The 15,319-nt window shown below is 37.3% G+C and overlaps 1 protein-coding gene across 1 annotated transcript in view; it reads left to right on the forward strand.

Moving 5' to 3' along the window:
• Window positions 1–15,319, forward strand: part of BCAS3 (BCAS3 microtubule associated cell migration factor) — a 373,523-nt gene that overhangs the window by 74,011 nt on the left and 284,193 nt on the right. The window contains exons 12-13 of the mRNA XM_075719415.1: window positions 4,376–4,546; window positions 14,484–14,577. Coding sequence (XP_075575530.1) covers window positions 4,376–4,546; window positions 14,484–14,577 — 265 coding nt within the window. The remainder of the gene's footprint in view (window positions 1–4,375; window positions 4,547–14,483; window positions 14,578–15,319) is intronic.

A 15,319-nucleotide genomic window follows, 5' to 3' on the forward strand; every position in this document is an offset into this window, starting at 1 on the left:
CTCTGATAACTGAAATGCTGACTTTCTTGTTGGCAAATAAATAAATAAATATCTAAATACCTGTTGCTCTTTGTCCATCTCATTACCTCACCATAAACTTGACTCCCTGCTTAAGTAAGTCTTCGTTTATAAACCTCTACTGCTGTTATATCTTATCAGCCTGCAGTGGTTTGTAATTCATTTGCTTTGATCAGCAGAGGTATTAGCTTTTTCGAAAGTGGTGTCCTTTTCTGTTCCCTACACTGCTGCTTTTTGGTTGAGAAGTGGTTCCATGACAGTTCTTGTTCTGTCAGATGATCTTGGGTTACAGCCTTTTCTCTGTTTGGGTTCCAATTTCTTATTGAAGGAAGTGAAAGAACCTTCATATAAAGGAGAAAAATAAAGCTGAGAGCAAAGAGTAATTTCAGCAGGGTCACTTCTGAGAATTGCCTTTCAGATCCTCTGTAGAAGGTCTCAGTGGCAGTACAGAACATTTACTTTAATGGTATTCCCTTTGATGAGAAATGTTTTTGAATGTCCTGGTAGTGAACCATGGGTTTGTCCTCAGTGTGATGTACTGCTGGGTACTATACTTGATGCAGCACACGCATGTCCTCCTTAATCAAAAAACTTAGGAGTCTGAAGCTCCCCCATTAACTGAGAATACCGAGGTCAAAATCACGGTCATGTTGGAGCGTGTTGTTTACTGGTGCCAAAACTCTTGTTATTCTGGTAACATTATGAAGAATTCCTTTACAGCATCTTCCCATTTGATTTATAATTCCTAGAAGGATTTTGTTTTGAACATTGAACTTTTTCCTGTTTCTCCTTGCATCTTGCAAGAGCATTGCTTTCTGCTGTTGCTGGAAAAAACACATGCATTGTTTTTCCAGCTCAGTCTCTTATTTCATTTCCCCACATTTGTTTGGTGGATTTCTATCTGTTCATGTTCTAAAAAGCTTTGATAGCTTCTGTAATTTGGCCAAGCAGAAAATTTCTGGAAATAGAATAATGTGTCAAAATTTTGGTTTAGGCTAATGTTTAGCAAAGATAAAAATCGATGCGTTTGGAAAAATGAAAGTGTTGTTCCTTACGGGATAAAGAATCTTTTCACTCCAGTTGAACACACGCAGTGGAATGGACATAGAATATCTTTGAGAATAAACCCCATTGTTATTTAACAGTATTAGTGACGGGACAATATTCAGGTGCTTGGCTTGAGATAAGCATCCAAATGCTTGTTGCTTGTTATAATTATCCATATTTATCCGTTTTGGATGCAGCAAGGAAAGGGACATAGGAAAAGACGTTCTTATGTCTCCGTGCTTGGTTTTTTTGTATGTCTTGTTGAAGAGAGGTTTGGTCCCACCATGTCCCTGGCGAGCCATGTTTCAACTCGCTCTGCTCACGTGGTGCTCATGCGGACCTTCTCCATCATAATGTATTCCTCGCGGTCAAGCTTGCCATGCTGTTTAAGATGGATTTCCTAATAGGTTTTCCTTCCTGACCTACCTCTTTTCAGAATACAGGAAGGAAAGGGAAACATCTTTGCGAAACAGGAGCATTTCAACAAACATGTAGTTTGAACTTGAATCTATAATTGATTGTATGTTCATTTTGTTCAAACTAACCGTGAGGCTTTCATATTGTTCATTACCAAGGCATATCTTTCCGATATCTCTTTCTGCTTTCTATAGCTTTTTCATTTGTAAACAAACAAATAATGTAAAATGTATTTATTATGAGAAACAGGAACAATATATTGTTTTGTCACTAAAAGGATGCAAGACCTTTGCTGGAACAAAACAGCCTAACAGGCACTGAATGATGCATTTTAATTTTCTCATCTAATTAAAGCTGTACTTATTTTTCAATTAAATGAGGTATGAGTGCATACATTTATTTTAATTAAATATATGTGTTTCTTTATATTTGAATGAATGCGAACAGTCTTATTTTTAAGTAGCTAGGGTACATGTGAGCATACAAATAATTTGTGCGTTTGCACAATGCGCTTCGTTGCTTACAAAAGGAACTGGATCGAGTATTTTAATTTTATTTATATGAAAATTTCACTGAGTGTGCACTGGCAGGTTCCCATCAATGACAAAGGAACTGGGACAGTGCAAACTTTAACCTATTTCATTTAAAATGTATTTGGTCTGTCGAATGTCTAGCATCAAATTATAAACCAAGTTCCTCTCACCTCATAACTTCTTTAGTTGATTCTTTCTCCATATCTTTTAATCCTGTAGTGGTAAAGTGATTTAGCAAAGGCTGCATCTGTTTTCTCTTGTTACCTGATAACTTCTTAATGAGTACTAACAGCTTATGTGAGAGCAAGGTCATTAGCTCTAATGGATGGAGGGGACAGCTGATATGGCATGGGAAAGGTTAAAGATTACCAGAGAAGTTTTTGCAAATATACACATAGCACAAAGAAGTAAGTGCCGTAATGGTTTTGCACTGATATTTCTGAGCTAATGGCCTCAGCCACGTCTTTGTACACCTATTACTTCTCAGTAGTCCTGCAGTCACAGTCTACCCTAACATGTAATGGTAATTTATTTTGCTAGATAAGCAGGTTAATTTTTTTCTAGACAGCTATAAATTGATACTTGGCACTTTGTCATCCAGTTTCTCCAGTTATAATATTAAAGATATTTTCTAAAATAGGTCAGTTACAATTCTTGGTCTTTTAACTTGCATAGGTATTTTGCCATATGGTACTTCCATGCTGATTTCTCTTTCCTGCTGTATGAACTGCCAGGGTGTTTTATACGATTTTAACTGTTGGTCAGAAAACTGCCTTGTCAGTTTTTGTAAGGAAAGTGTCTGTTGAAATGCATTCTGGTGATGGCATTGGGTCTATTTTAGGTCTGTTCCTCGGATAGCGTGATCTGCTTTATGTTACGTTTTTCAGTCTTCTGAATTTGCCACTGTTAACATTTGTTTTATTCTCATGCGTTGCATCTGAGTATAAAAAGGAATAATAAGAAACAAAAGGCAGGATATTACTAAAGAGTTTAAACCCCAAAGACATTCCTATGATAAAGGCATGGCTCGATTTTAAGTGGTAGTATCTCCATTAGCATTAATGGGGTAAGTACATCAGCTGAGGCATCTCAGAGGTTAATCAGGCTTCCTGGCTAGATATTGCCATCAATACAGTGTGGCGCCTAATTCTGTTGGCCCTTCAGAGGTTTTCCTGACAACACACTAACAGACTTTGTGTAAGTCATTTCTTATGAATTATTAAAACAAACGTTTGGCTGCTAATTGATGAACACTAATGTGTTTTCTAATCACTGCAGTTTGAGATTTTAGCACTAAACAAAGCAGTTGCAATTGATTTGTGGCTGCCTCTTGGTTTCAGCCTGTGATCTGTGCAGTTTTTTTCCTTTTCAATTTAGCAGGCAGCTTAGCTTGTCTTTTTAGTTAAGAATTGGCTTGTTATAGTGTCATTCCATTCTGATCTCTTTTGCTATTTCTTTTTATACAGCATAATAAATCTGCTCAATTCTTTATAGGCAAATAAGGCTCAGTCCTTGATTCAAGGAGAAAGTATTTAAAGTTGTAGTTTGGATTGTGTGTTGGTTTTTTTATTTGTTTGTTTTTTTAAAATACCTGTATGTCTCCTACTGTGTGTACTCTCCCACTTTCTCCAAATAAAATGTGAAAACAATCTTCATCTTTAGACAACAAAAGCTGGTGCGATGAATATGTTTTCAAACCCACGTCTGGAAAACATGCAGACTATGGAAAGTCACATTATTTTTAATGGGATATGTGTGTACTTTCTACAGAGTTATCTTTTCTAGTACCTTGAGGATGGCATTTTTAATTTTGCTGGGTTTGAGTCCCGTATTCAGTTTTAATGCTGCAAAAGGCCTAATTGCTGAGAAACAAATGAATGTGTCATAACTATCAAAGGCCAAATTCCTTGCCTCTTGCACTTGTGCAGAAGACATAACTATTTCAGCATTAACCATTAGGGGCTAGAAATATTTCTCTGTGTAACACTGCCCTCCACACGCACCCCTCTTGGCTTCATCATTTGATTCTTCTAACTATTAACGCTCTTTACCTCTTAGAATAAGTGAATAACAAAGTTAAAGAGGGAAGAAACTGTAACATTTAGACAACACTGACATATTATTTTGGAAGCATTTAATTCCAAAATAAAGGTGAATACTTCAAATTGATAGGATGCTAAATTTTTTCCAGGTATTTCTGTTACATACAGCCTTTTGCAGCTTATATGTCACTTAAAAAAAAAAACATTTGGTTTGTGCACTTCTGGTGTGCGCCATCTAGTTATATTAATGGAATTTTTTCAAGATAGATCTGCAAAGCAGCCCTAAACATTATTTATTGGTTCTTTTTCTTTTTATAGACGATAAAGACTGGACTTACAATGGTTGGGAAAGTAGTTACGCAGCTGACAGGGACGCTGCCTTCAGGAGCAACCGAAGAAGAAATTTTAGCTCATAGCAACATTCGTCGAAGTCCTCTGGTGCCTGGAATCATCACTATCATTGATACAGAGACAGTGGCGGAAGGGCAGGTAACACACTTGGCACAGAAACAGAATGTGCATTCATGTTCATGAAAATCTCAGGAAAATGTATTTTACGCTTTTGAAAATGAAAAATAGATGAGATTTTTGCTAGGTCAAAAACTTCTACAGACGCACGCAGCTGTGATAAAGTCCTATTTGGGACTGAAATTCAGCCAAAATATATATTGTCCTTAGAACATATTTATGTGACACTTTGACAACATCAAGTGTGAAGTGTCACATTTTGTCTCTCTAACACTTGTTCATAATTGACATTGATTTATGCTGATCAGTTGAAATGTATATGTAGTCTGATTATATTTATTAATATATAATGTGGCTGGAAAATGGGATTGTCTAGAAATAAGGTGAATTGTCAAATTCCAGTTTAAAAAAGACTATAAGTGAAGTTGGATATTAAGTATAAAAGCTTATAATTTTACATACATTTCAAAACTAAAATGTAACCAAGCATGACGCTGGTTTGTGGGGCATATGTACTGTTTTACTAATAACACAGAGTACAGTGTGTCAGGCAAAATCATTTGTTGAAAAATCCATACCATTTATGACAGCAACTTTAAATTGGTGTGTTGTACCGTCTCTTTATGAGAAAGATATCCATGTCTTGTTTTGTTTCTACCAATCATTTCCTTTTTAAGTGTCTGGTCCTGGAATCAGTGTTTATGCAGGACTTCTACAGAATTCATTATTCTGTAACTATTTTGTAGAATTTTTTTCCTAATGTTCACATTTATTGAATTTAAAAACAAAAAAACAACTTCTTTTTTCTTGTTTTCCCCTATCTTTATGATGCTTATTGCAGGTAAGTAAGGAAGGTATTAATGACAAATGAGTAGTCAAGTTATTTTCTTTTCTTACCTGATAGGAAAATAAAATGTTTTACTTGAAAACAAACAAATCAAACAAAAAAACAGTATGCAGTTTGAGCTGTGGTTGTTGCTGAGAATTAGTTCAGAAGTACTTAGCCAAGTAACATTACATTGAAAGGGCATTGTCCGTATAATGTTAGAGGCCTTTTCCTGCCAAATTGAAATAAAATAAAAAAAATAAAAAAAAAAAAAAAGAGGAGAATTGAAAGAAGATCTTACAGAGTCAGGTCTATAACAAGTCTGTTGACTGCTGGTGTTTGTTTTAGTTTCCTGGAAAAAAAGGTCTTACGGCTCTTCTCATACTGCCAGAGAAAAAAAAAAAAAAAAAAAAAAAGAAAGAAAAATTTTGCTTCATAAATTTCTCATGCAGCCTTGTTTAATGCAGTCATTATTTCTGCTGGTCATTGTCTGTGCTTTGATTCTTCTGCATAAGCCTAGGGAAAAAAAATGATATATCTTAGGTTTTTAAGTCTTGTTATGTATGATTTAGAGGTTTTATGAACTTGTCCTCTGACCTTAACAATAGTAGGGAGCTATCAAGCCTAAAGGGCACTATGGAAAAGTAGTTGTAAAAACGATAACGCTTGCCTTGTCCAAATACTGCTACTGTAACATAAATAAGCCATCAGTTCTAGTAAAATAATTTTTGTCTTGAATCTCTAGGGAAGGAGGCTCTAAGTTAGATATCCTAATTGTTTGTATATCTTGCATTCATATTTTTGTGATCTGAAGTTTTAAAATGCTATTAAATTAATAATTTATTTTCAGCACTGAGACTTATTTTCAGAATTAGCATTATATTTTTTCCCAGGAAAAATAAAATAATCTTTCTTTTGCATTGTTAGGTTTTCGTGGTACAGAGGGCTTTTTAACAATCTTTTCTTACTGAAATGTGCGTCTAGCAAAAAGAAAGTTGATTAAAAATAAATGCATTTGGTACACGGTCGAAATAAAGCCCGGCATTCAGCACTGCCCCAGTAAAGACCCTTCTAACGTAAGGAGTGCCGCGTGTGCTCGCAGTCCCCACCGAGTCCTTGTCCATCACTCCAGCTGTGTTTCCATTGCCGGGTGGGAACGTAAGTTTTTGCACACACAGCCGCATTTGAACGGGGTAGATTCGGATTTTGGCAGTTGTGTGAATTGACTTGTCCCAAGGAGCCTGGCAGAGATCCTGTGCTTGTGTGCTGGCAGAAGCAGGCAAGCCTGCAAGAAATGAGACGCTAGTTTAAATGGCACGGATTTGTACTAGCTGGGTAGTCCTGGCTGGCTTTTATAGCCTAATTGATTGAAGCTTCGGTTCAGGAAAGCGTTTTAGCAAGTCTGACCTTTAAACGGTAATCTCACTGAACTAAATGTGATTGCTCGTATACTTCAATATAAACTCGTAGTTAAGCGTCGTGCTGATTTGAAATCTGGATGACTGAGCTACGTTGATTCTTCCTCGTTGTATTAATTTCTGAAATTATTTTACTCTTCTGTGGCAAATTGGTTTGCTGCTAGGAGTCATCCAAAGTACATTATTGCTGCCGCTTTGGTCGAAATAGAAGAGTGATTGAGCAGGATGACTAATGCGGAGTGCAGCCTCACCTGTGTTTTAGGGAAGCAATTGCTGAACAGCGATATAGCAAATGCCTTGCGTGCTTGAGTCTCGGTTTTCTTGACGCTGCGTGGCAGTGATTTTTCTAGACTTAGTGGTTTATCATCCCAGTTTTCAGACTCCAGGTGGGAAATAAGAGGTCTGGGTGGGTACGGAGGAACACGGCTTCCTCCTGTGATGAAGATGCCTGCTGTGGAGTATTTCATTTCTGCTGGATGGGGATGCCCGCTACGAGCATCGGTCTTCCTAAACTGACTGGGAAACCACACGAATTAGCAATGCCTACCAAGTGTTTTCTGGACTGAATTAACGGTTTGAAAGCCTTGCATCCCTTTCAGCAGAGATTTATCTAGCAACTGTGAAAATATATTTGTGTGTGTGTACGTACATGGTTTTCAGAGGTTGTCAGCCTTATCATAAAGGAGGGGAATTTCGGAAGCAGAAAGGAGTTATTTTCTTACCATCAGCCTACTCCTAATGTAAAAGGAATACCTCACCTCCTTCGGGTCAGTAAAGATTTCTATTTACCTGCACAGCCTAACTTAGAATTTGGGTGTTGTAATGAAATAAAACAATTTCCGAGTAATAAAATATATCTTTAAGGTAACATATAGTTAAAAAAAAAAAGGAAGAAATCTGTTTTAAAAAGAGAAAGAAAATGGAAAAAGAAGGCAATAAACTGAAGGCAAGTGAGCATGTTCTTTTGAAGGAGAAATAAGCACTTTTTTCAGCAGGGTTGTTCAGTTGGGGTTATTTTTTTTTTTAATATATCTATATAAAGGCTTGCAAAGTAAGGATGCACATGCTTGTCCATTTACTTTGAGCATAGCAACAGAGTTTTTAAAGATGGAGTGAGCTGCTTTGTGCACGTGTACGGACATATAGATTTATCTATCTACCAGTAGGACGATTAAGGAACATGTTTTGGACGTAAGCCAGAAGGACTAACTACAGCTTTAAGTTTTCACTAATTTTTTATTATATCTGCCATTTCAAAGATATCCGATACCATGAATGCGAGATGGAATTCAATGCATTTCATGAATTGTGCTGTGCTACCATGGCAGAGGTTGAAATGCTAGCTTACCGCTGAAAAATACACAATTAAAGACCAAAGAAATCTTCTAATGTAATCTTGCAGGATTAAATCTGTAGGGAAAATATTTTTAATAAACCTTATGAATGTAGATATTGTAGTGAAATCTCATACACAGCAGTTACTTATATGATAGCTCCTACTTTCAAAATCGGTGGTAGTTTAAGAAAATTTGAATTATGGAGTAATTAAATAAATGCAAAGGAATGTCGAATTATTGAAGTTGGCTGTCATGATATATTTGTAAAGGGAGTAAAAATAATTATCGAGATGCCCAAGTAACTTTGTGGTAAACCAAAATATGTTAACAAGGTTGTGTGCTTGTTTAAACTTCCTTCTAATGAAGTGTTAGCAAACTTCTCAGTTAGATGTAATGACTATTTATTTGAATCCGTTAATTAGTTGAAATGGATAAAACTAAAGCTCTACAGATGTCCTCTTTTTCAGTAATTGGAATTAAATGTGTAAGACTTTAGTGGCTTGAGTTTTAAAGAAAAATTATTTTCCTTCGACCTTTGTTTCTGTATTCTTAATTAATTCATCAACTGGGCCACCCACGTGTAGTCTGCAATAATGACCTTTCTCAAAAGTCGCCAGTTTTGTGACTGAATGTAAATCTGTTAAACATCTAACATTTTAGTTGACAGAGAAATATGTGGTCATTTAAAAATACAAAACTTGATTCTTAATGCTTTTGCTAGAACGATGTGATTGATGAGATATCATTGTGTTGCTTTCACAGATCATCCGAAACACGTGAAAATATTTGAGGAAATATTTTAAAAATAACTTATAAAAATAAGATAACATGTTGATCTTCTTATGTTTTAAAATGTGATTGGTGCTTTTTTCTGTTCCCTATTAACTTTTTATTGCATTAAAGAGGAATTTTCAGGAAAAAAGCGCAGACTGCTGCAGTTGCAAAAGTTCATTTTCATTTGGTAAGGAGTTGATAACAACTGAATCAAATAAAGATGCTTATCAGGAGCAAGAATTGCTGTGAAACTTCGGTCTAAAGCAAAAAGAAGCTAAAAGAATAAAGTCTGTTCAATAATAAAACTTTAACTGCATACGTAATTCCACTGGTCATTAACACCAGTGCTTTTATTTATAAGAACAGCTTTCACAAAGGCTAATTTGATGTTCTAATGCTCATATATTTGGCACCAATTTTCTTCACTTTTTATATCTATGTGTATTACAGAAGAATTCTTTTTATATATAAATATAAAAAGAGCAACAGGATTCCCTCAGAGCATAATACTGTCTGCCTTACTTTTATTAAAGGAGATCTGTTTTTTGTCAAGAAGACATTTTTGTCTCAGATAAATGGTTCAGGCTGAGCGCAAGGCTGTTTTGAGTTTATGCTGGATTCTATTAAAAGGAGTGCAGTAGTTAATGCCACAGATTTATCACTTTTAGCCCTTTTCCACTGATGTTTGACCTTAGCTATAAGTTGGGGGAGGCTAATTGGGGGGGTCGGTATGGAGGGGGCTGGTTTTTGTGCATGCGAACCGGAGCGCACGCTGCACTAACTTCAGCTATTTAAATCATTGGAGATCTTAATAAGTATACGTACAAAGATCTCTATGTTATGTAATAGTCATATTTATAAATATTGCCAAACCTATTTGTTTTTATGATGATGGGATTACTCTTTCTTAATTTTATTAAAGAGTAGGACCTGCTTGATTAGATTTGTGTCCATTTTTATTTGTGTTACTTTCATGTTTTATTTAAAAACATGTCTCCACTGGGATAAGTGGTGTAATTTGCCTTTAAAGATTAAAATAATTGAAGTCATAATTACTAGTGGCTTCTGTTCAGCAGTATGGAAAATACAACGAATGAAGAAAAATACGGCACAGGAGAAAAAAAGCTTCGGCTTCAGCTATCTCTTGCCCTCAAAGCAAGCACTATTTTCTGACAGGGAATGTAATGATCCCCTAGGTGTTTTGTCTGGTTCTCTTTTAGAGTAAGATAAAGAGGACTTGATTCATCTTCGGTCAGCTACAGTGTTCTGTTGAACTTTAGTGGGGCTGGCTTGCGCGAGCTGCAGCGCTGGCTCAGCGCCTCCAGCTTCGGACTCCGTCGGCCGGGCAGCCTTGTCGAAAATCGTGTTGCAGCTCTCTTGGTAGGACACCGGGCATCAGAAACAGGCTGAGTGCACGTTTACAAGGCCATCTTGGTAGAAGACCTTAGCGCTTGGTTCTTGGTTGTTTTTCTTAAAATGGTGTGTCTGTTTGTAGCGGTGGGGAACTCTGCAAGGAAGATACTTGAGCATCCTTGTGAACCTCGGTGGCTGTGCAATTATAAGAGTAAAGCTAAGATTTATGAACCTTTTTCAATGAGAGACTTTGTAAGGTCTTTTAATAGTGGAGTGGTTAGAGGCCGCTACCTTGGAGAAGGAAGCCTATTTGGGATGAAAAAAATTGCAGCCTCGGGATTCCTGTGGGCTTTGTCTGCCCTGTGTGTCGGGAAGCTGAACGAGCTGCTTCCTTCGAGCTTTTTGACAGCGCTCGCATGCATTATTAGGCAATTTGTACCACTGTTCTGACTTCCAAGAAGAATTTCCAACTCCGCTCTTTTCAGCGGTAAGAAACCCCAAAGTGGTCGAAAGGAAGCAGTTGTACAGTGTCAGTACTGATTTCATGTGCCGTTTGTTAGCCTGCAGACGTTGTTCTCTCCAGCACCTTTGCGGATAGCGTCTTCCACTTCAGCCTTTGCAAGAAGTGGTTTCTCAAATTTGTGAGGCCTGCGTGGCTGAGGCCTTCTTCGTTACTGTACAGCTCCGGTCTCCATCCTTGTCTGCACAAAATCTGTGCTATCTGATCTATCCAAATTTATGTAAACCCTGTTGTACTGAGGCAGTTACCCATTTAAAGATCTCCAATACAGAAAATAATGTATTCCACTATAAAGCACCTTGCGTTATATCAGCATAATTTTGTTTGCTGTAAGCTGCATACAAGGATGAAAATCATACTATGATTTTAGAGCTATGCAAGCTCTGAGTTGGCATGTGAACCGGGCTTTTGTTTTGTGGCAGGTTTGGAAAGGACATTTCCAAAGGGGCTCTTCTTTGGTTGATGGTGTAGTTAAGTCAACTGCTGTAATTCCTTTGATTTTTTTTTCCTTCCTTTGTAGTGTTGAAATTGTAAAAAATGATGTATGCTTTCCCCAGCTGTCCACTGCAAAAGTGCAGGGGAAGGACATGACAATTGTGCAGTACAGCCTGAAGATTTAAATACGAGTTGGTGATTTAGAAAAAGTGCTTCCTTTCTTGTCTGTTCCACAAGGATTTATATTTTCATGTTGATTTAGAAAAGATTAAGAACTTTTTTTCAACTTCATCTTACCTTGCACAAGCAAGCGTGTTTCCATGCGTGTGTTTCACAAGCGTTTCCGCTCTGCGGCCCCGGCGGGTAGGCAGTGACAGTGGGCGTCAGGAAAGGAGGTGGTGTGGCACCACTACAGCCTGGGTTTCAGATTCTCCGCTATCCAAGGATTTCCATATTTTTGAGTAATGAAGGTGTTTTTGTGGGTTTTTAATTTTTTTTTTTTTTTTTAATTTGGCTAATGCAGGAGACTAACATATTTTAGTCTGTGTCTGACAGCTCTGCATGAGCCAGGCTTGGTGGCAGGCGAGGGTTTTCAGGATCCACAAGCTCACAGTTGCTTTTCTTTCTTGATTGGATGTTATGCTGCTGAGTTCTTCTTCCTTGTATTTCTATCACAAACAATGGGCTTGTGTAACAGCCAAAATAAGGACTCGTTTGCTATATCTGAAAATCAGCTTTTACAGTGAAAAGTGAAGATTTTAAAAAAAACTCGTTTCAGATTAAACACAAAGGTTGTTTTTCCAGGGAGATAATTTTAAGCAGTGATTAAAAAAAAAAAACCAAAAAAAACCCCCAACAACCAAACCAACATTTTAAAGCATGGAAACAGTTAGCATAGCATACAAATAATAGATTTGGGCTTTATTTTATGCTCAAATTGGTATGTCTGAGGTGTTTCACGATTTTTAGTGTTGTGAAATTTTTTCTTTGTATCGTATTTCCAGAGGAAAAATATTTCAAGGTTGTCTCTACCATCCAGAGTATTCCTTGGCTGTTGAATAGGGTTTTATGTGGCAGGGATGATTACAGTTGTGCTTTTATCATTAGGTTAAAAAAAAAAAAAGGCACATGCTGAATTAATCCAGTTTACAGTCTGTAGAAGATGATGCATGTGAAATATGCTATATAACTGGTTTTAGGCATGATTTAGATACTGTTGATACCTACACGTTTCGAGACTAAACTTTTTTGTTTAACAGACTAGATTTTAAAAAACCTTCTATTTCTTTTGTAAAGCTGGTTTACGATGTTACTTTATCGTTATCGTGTATCTTTAATTAGAGCAAAATGTTTAGGATAAGACCAAGTTACCTAAAAGTGGAAGCTGTGAAAAGATGATGTATAGGAGTTATTTAGTGCCGTTTATATGGGCTGAGAAAAGAACAGTGTTTCTTTGAAAAGCTCTTAGGAAGATCTCCAGACCCTTTGGTTAGTGGTTCTGGAATAAGCACGAAATGCTGACAACGGAAAGCAAAACCATAATTGTGCTTATGTGACAGTGCCAAGTAATTTGAACATTTAAAGTAAGTCAGGCGCAGGCCTCTTCATCCATATTACGTGACTTCTTTAAACATTTAAAGATGATTTCTCTTTTTGAAGCATAAAAATATCTTCAAATTATTCTGATATCTGTTAGGAATAGGAAGTATTAAAAACCTTTCAGATTATTTTGGACGCGGCAGACAAATTATTCTGAACTTGAAATGGGAAATTTTGCACTATCTTATTAAGAAGGTGGTTTTTGCTTACCACAGAAGCCCTTTTATTACGTCCTTTTCTGACAGATCTTTCTCATTGTTTTACTTAATTTAGTCTTTAACATGATGTAACCAAGGAATGAAATACTTTTACAGCTCTTGCATATGGTTTGTCCACACTTCTTTTGGTTCTCTTCTATAAATCTAAGAATATCTTTTCCTTTTCCTACAGTCAGACATTGGTAATACCGTGTCCTTTTGGAGGTCCTTTTGTATGTCTTCACAGGCACCTTTAGTTTGGACTGGCCCGAGTAGTTTTATCAACTTCAAGCAGCCTTTCGTTTAAAACCCCAAAAGCTCATCTTTCGGCCCTTCCTCCAGAAGGTGTTGTGCAACACAGATCTCGGTCCAGATATTTCCTTTTCTACTTTTCCCTCTGTTGTGAACGCTCTCTCCTGCCTTTTAATTGCTTTTTTGTTCACAAGAAGGTGTTTTATGACGGCAGGATTTTTTTTTTTTAAGGGGTTTTGCTTAAGGACCTTTGTAACACTGTTGTTTAATGTCCATTGAGGCAATTTCAAGATGGAGAAAATTCTTGTTAGCTGCATATCTCGCAATGCAGCTGCTTCCGTACACACTCCCAGTCCTTAGCACTTCTTGTGTCGTTTGGAAATCCAGATGCCTCAAGTCCGTCCCCAGTTACTAGCAGGATGCAAGCTGTAGTGTTCCTACCTATTTAACTGGTGGAAAGCAAACGCACTTTCTTTGACTGGGTTTTTGGTCTGTCCTTCCACTCGTTTGCCATGTATACTTTGAATCCTTCCAAAGAAAATACTGATTTGTGTAATGGTTAAATATTCCCTTTTCTTTGACAAACTCTGTGCTCTTATTTTTCTTTCTCTTACGTGATTTTTGTTACTGCTTAGAGAAAACCATGCGGTGTTTACAGTTACAGAACTGTGTGTGCTCCTCGGCGTAATTACACCGCTCCTCCTGACGCTAGTCCAACTGCCCGCTGCTGCTGAGTCTGGTGGAATGAGAGCTCCTGTCCACAGGAGACCCGCATGAGGAGGAGAGCTCCTGTCACAGCCTTACGAGTGACAGGCCCTCGCGATTGTAGACATGCGGAGAGGTCACAACCCTTGCTTCAGCCAACGGCAGTGGAAACCCTCAGTGTCGCTGCCTGGCACGCTGCATACAGACGTCTTTTGTAATGAGCTTCTATGCAGCCATTTATGTAGCAAAACAGTAATATTTTTCCATTTTGCCTTATTTGAATAGGATAAATAAATAGAGAATCCAGGTATAAAGTGCACGATCCTTTCTAGTTCATAGTAGCTTAGTTGAGTGTGTCTCATGTCTCTCTGAAACACTTAAAGAAAATTGTTAGTTCACATGCAGTTATATTTCTAATTCATACCGCTGGGTATATCTTACTGGATATATCTTACTTACAGGAACTGTTTTATAAGTTGGTGTTTTCTCTTAGGTGTATTTTTACTTCCTAACCCTCCTTTGTCTCTGTTACTATTGTGCAGGTACTTGTCAGTGAGGACTCTGATAGCGATGGCATTGTGGCCCACTTCCCTGCACATGAAAAGCCTATTTGCTGCATGGCTTTTAACCCTAGCGGTAAGTTATTTTACTGCTTTAATGTGATAGTTGTAAACGAGATGAACACAGTAAAATATCATAGGTGTGTGTTCCATTGCTTTGGAGGAATTGCAAATACCGTTGTGATGTGTGCAAGTACCTGCTCACTGCTACTGGGACTTTTGACCTGCTCTGCTGAGTGTTGAATGTGTCATACACCGGTTAATTTGTCTTTTCTGGAAATGTCAAACTTAAGCAACTGTTCTACTATGTTATATGTGAGAAGATTCAGTCTACCACTTCGAATGCAGCAGGAGTACTAAGGAATTCTTTTCTGTTGGGTATCCTGCCAGCCAGGTATCCAGATGTTCTGATATGCAGGTATCCAGAGGATCAGCACATGTATTAAATTGTACTCCTCCATAAATACGGAAATAAAACGAATCGTTTCACTGGCACTGTTTTTTAAAGTAACTTACACTGCCATTATGTGTTTTGTTGATGAAGAGTGTGTGATTCTACCCTTTCTCCTGAGTGACATCAACTATTATCTGAAAATACTAAGAAACACCTCAAAAATACCTATTCCTCTCCTTTCTCTTTATAAATGAACAATGACTGTGGGCAGCAGAGATAACTACAAATCTTGTCTGTTAGTAAATCTTAGTAATTTGACAATTAACATGTTTAGTACTCTATAGACAGAAAAAAAAAAAGTCTTGGTTGATTGCAGTAGTAGTCAGAGAAATGGCCAGCGAATCAACAGCTTCCACTTGCCTAA

Source organism: Pelecanus crispus, chromosome 12 (genome assembly GCF_030463565.1).
Source record: "Pelecanus crispus isolate bPelCri1 chromosome 12, bPelCri1.pri, whole genome shotgun sequence".
NCBI lineage: Eukaryota > Metazoa > Chordata > Aves > Pelecaniformes > Pelecanidae > Pelecanus > Pelecanus crispus.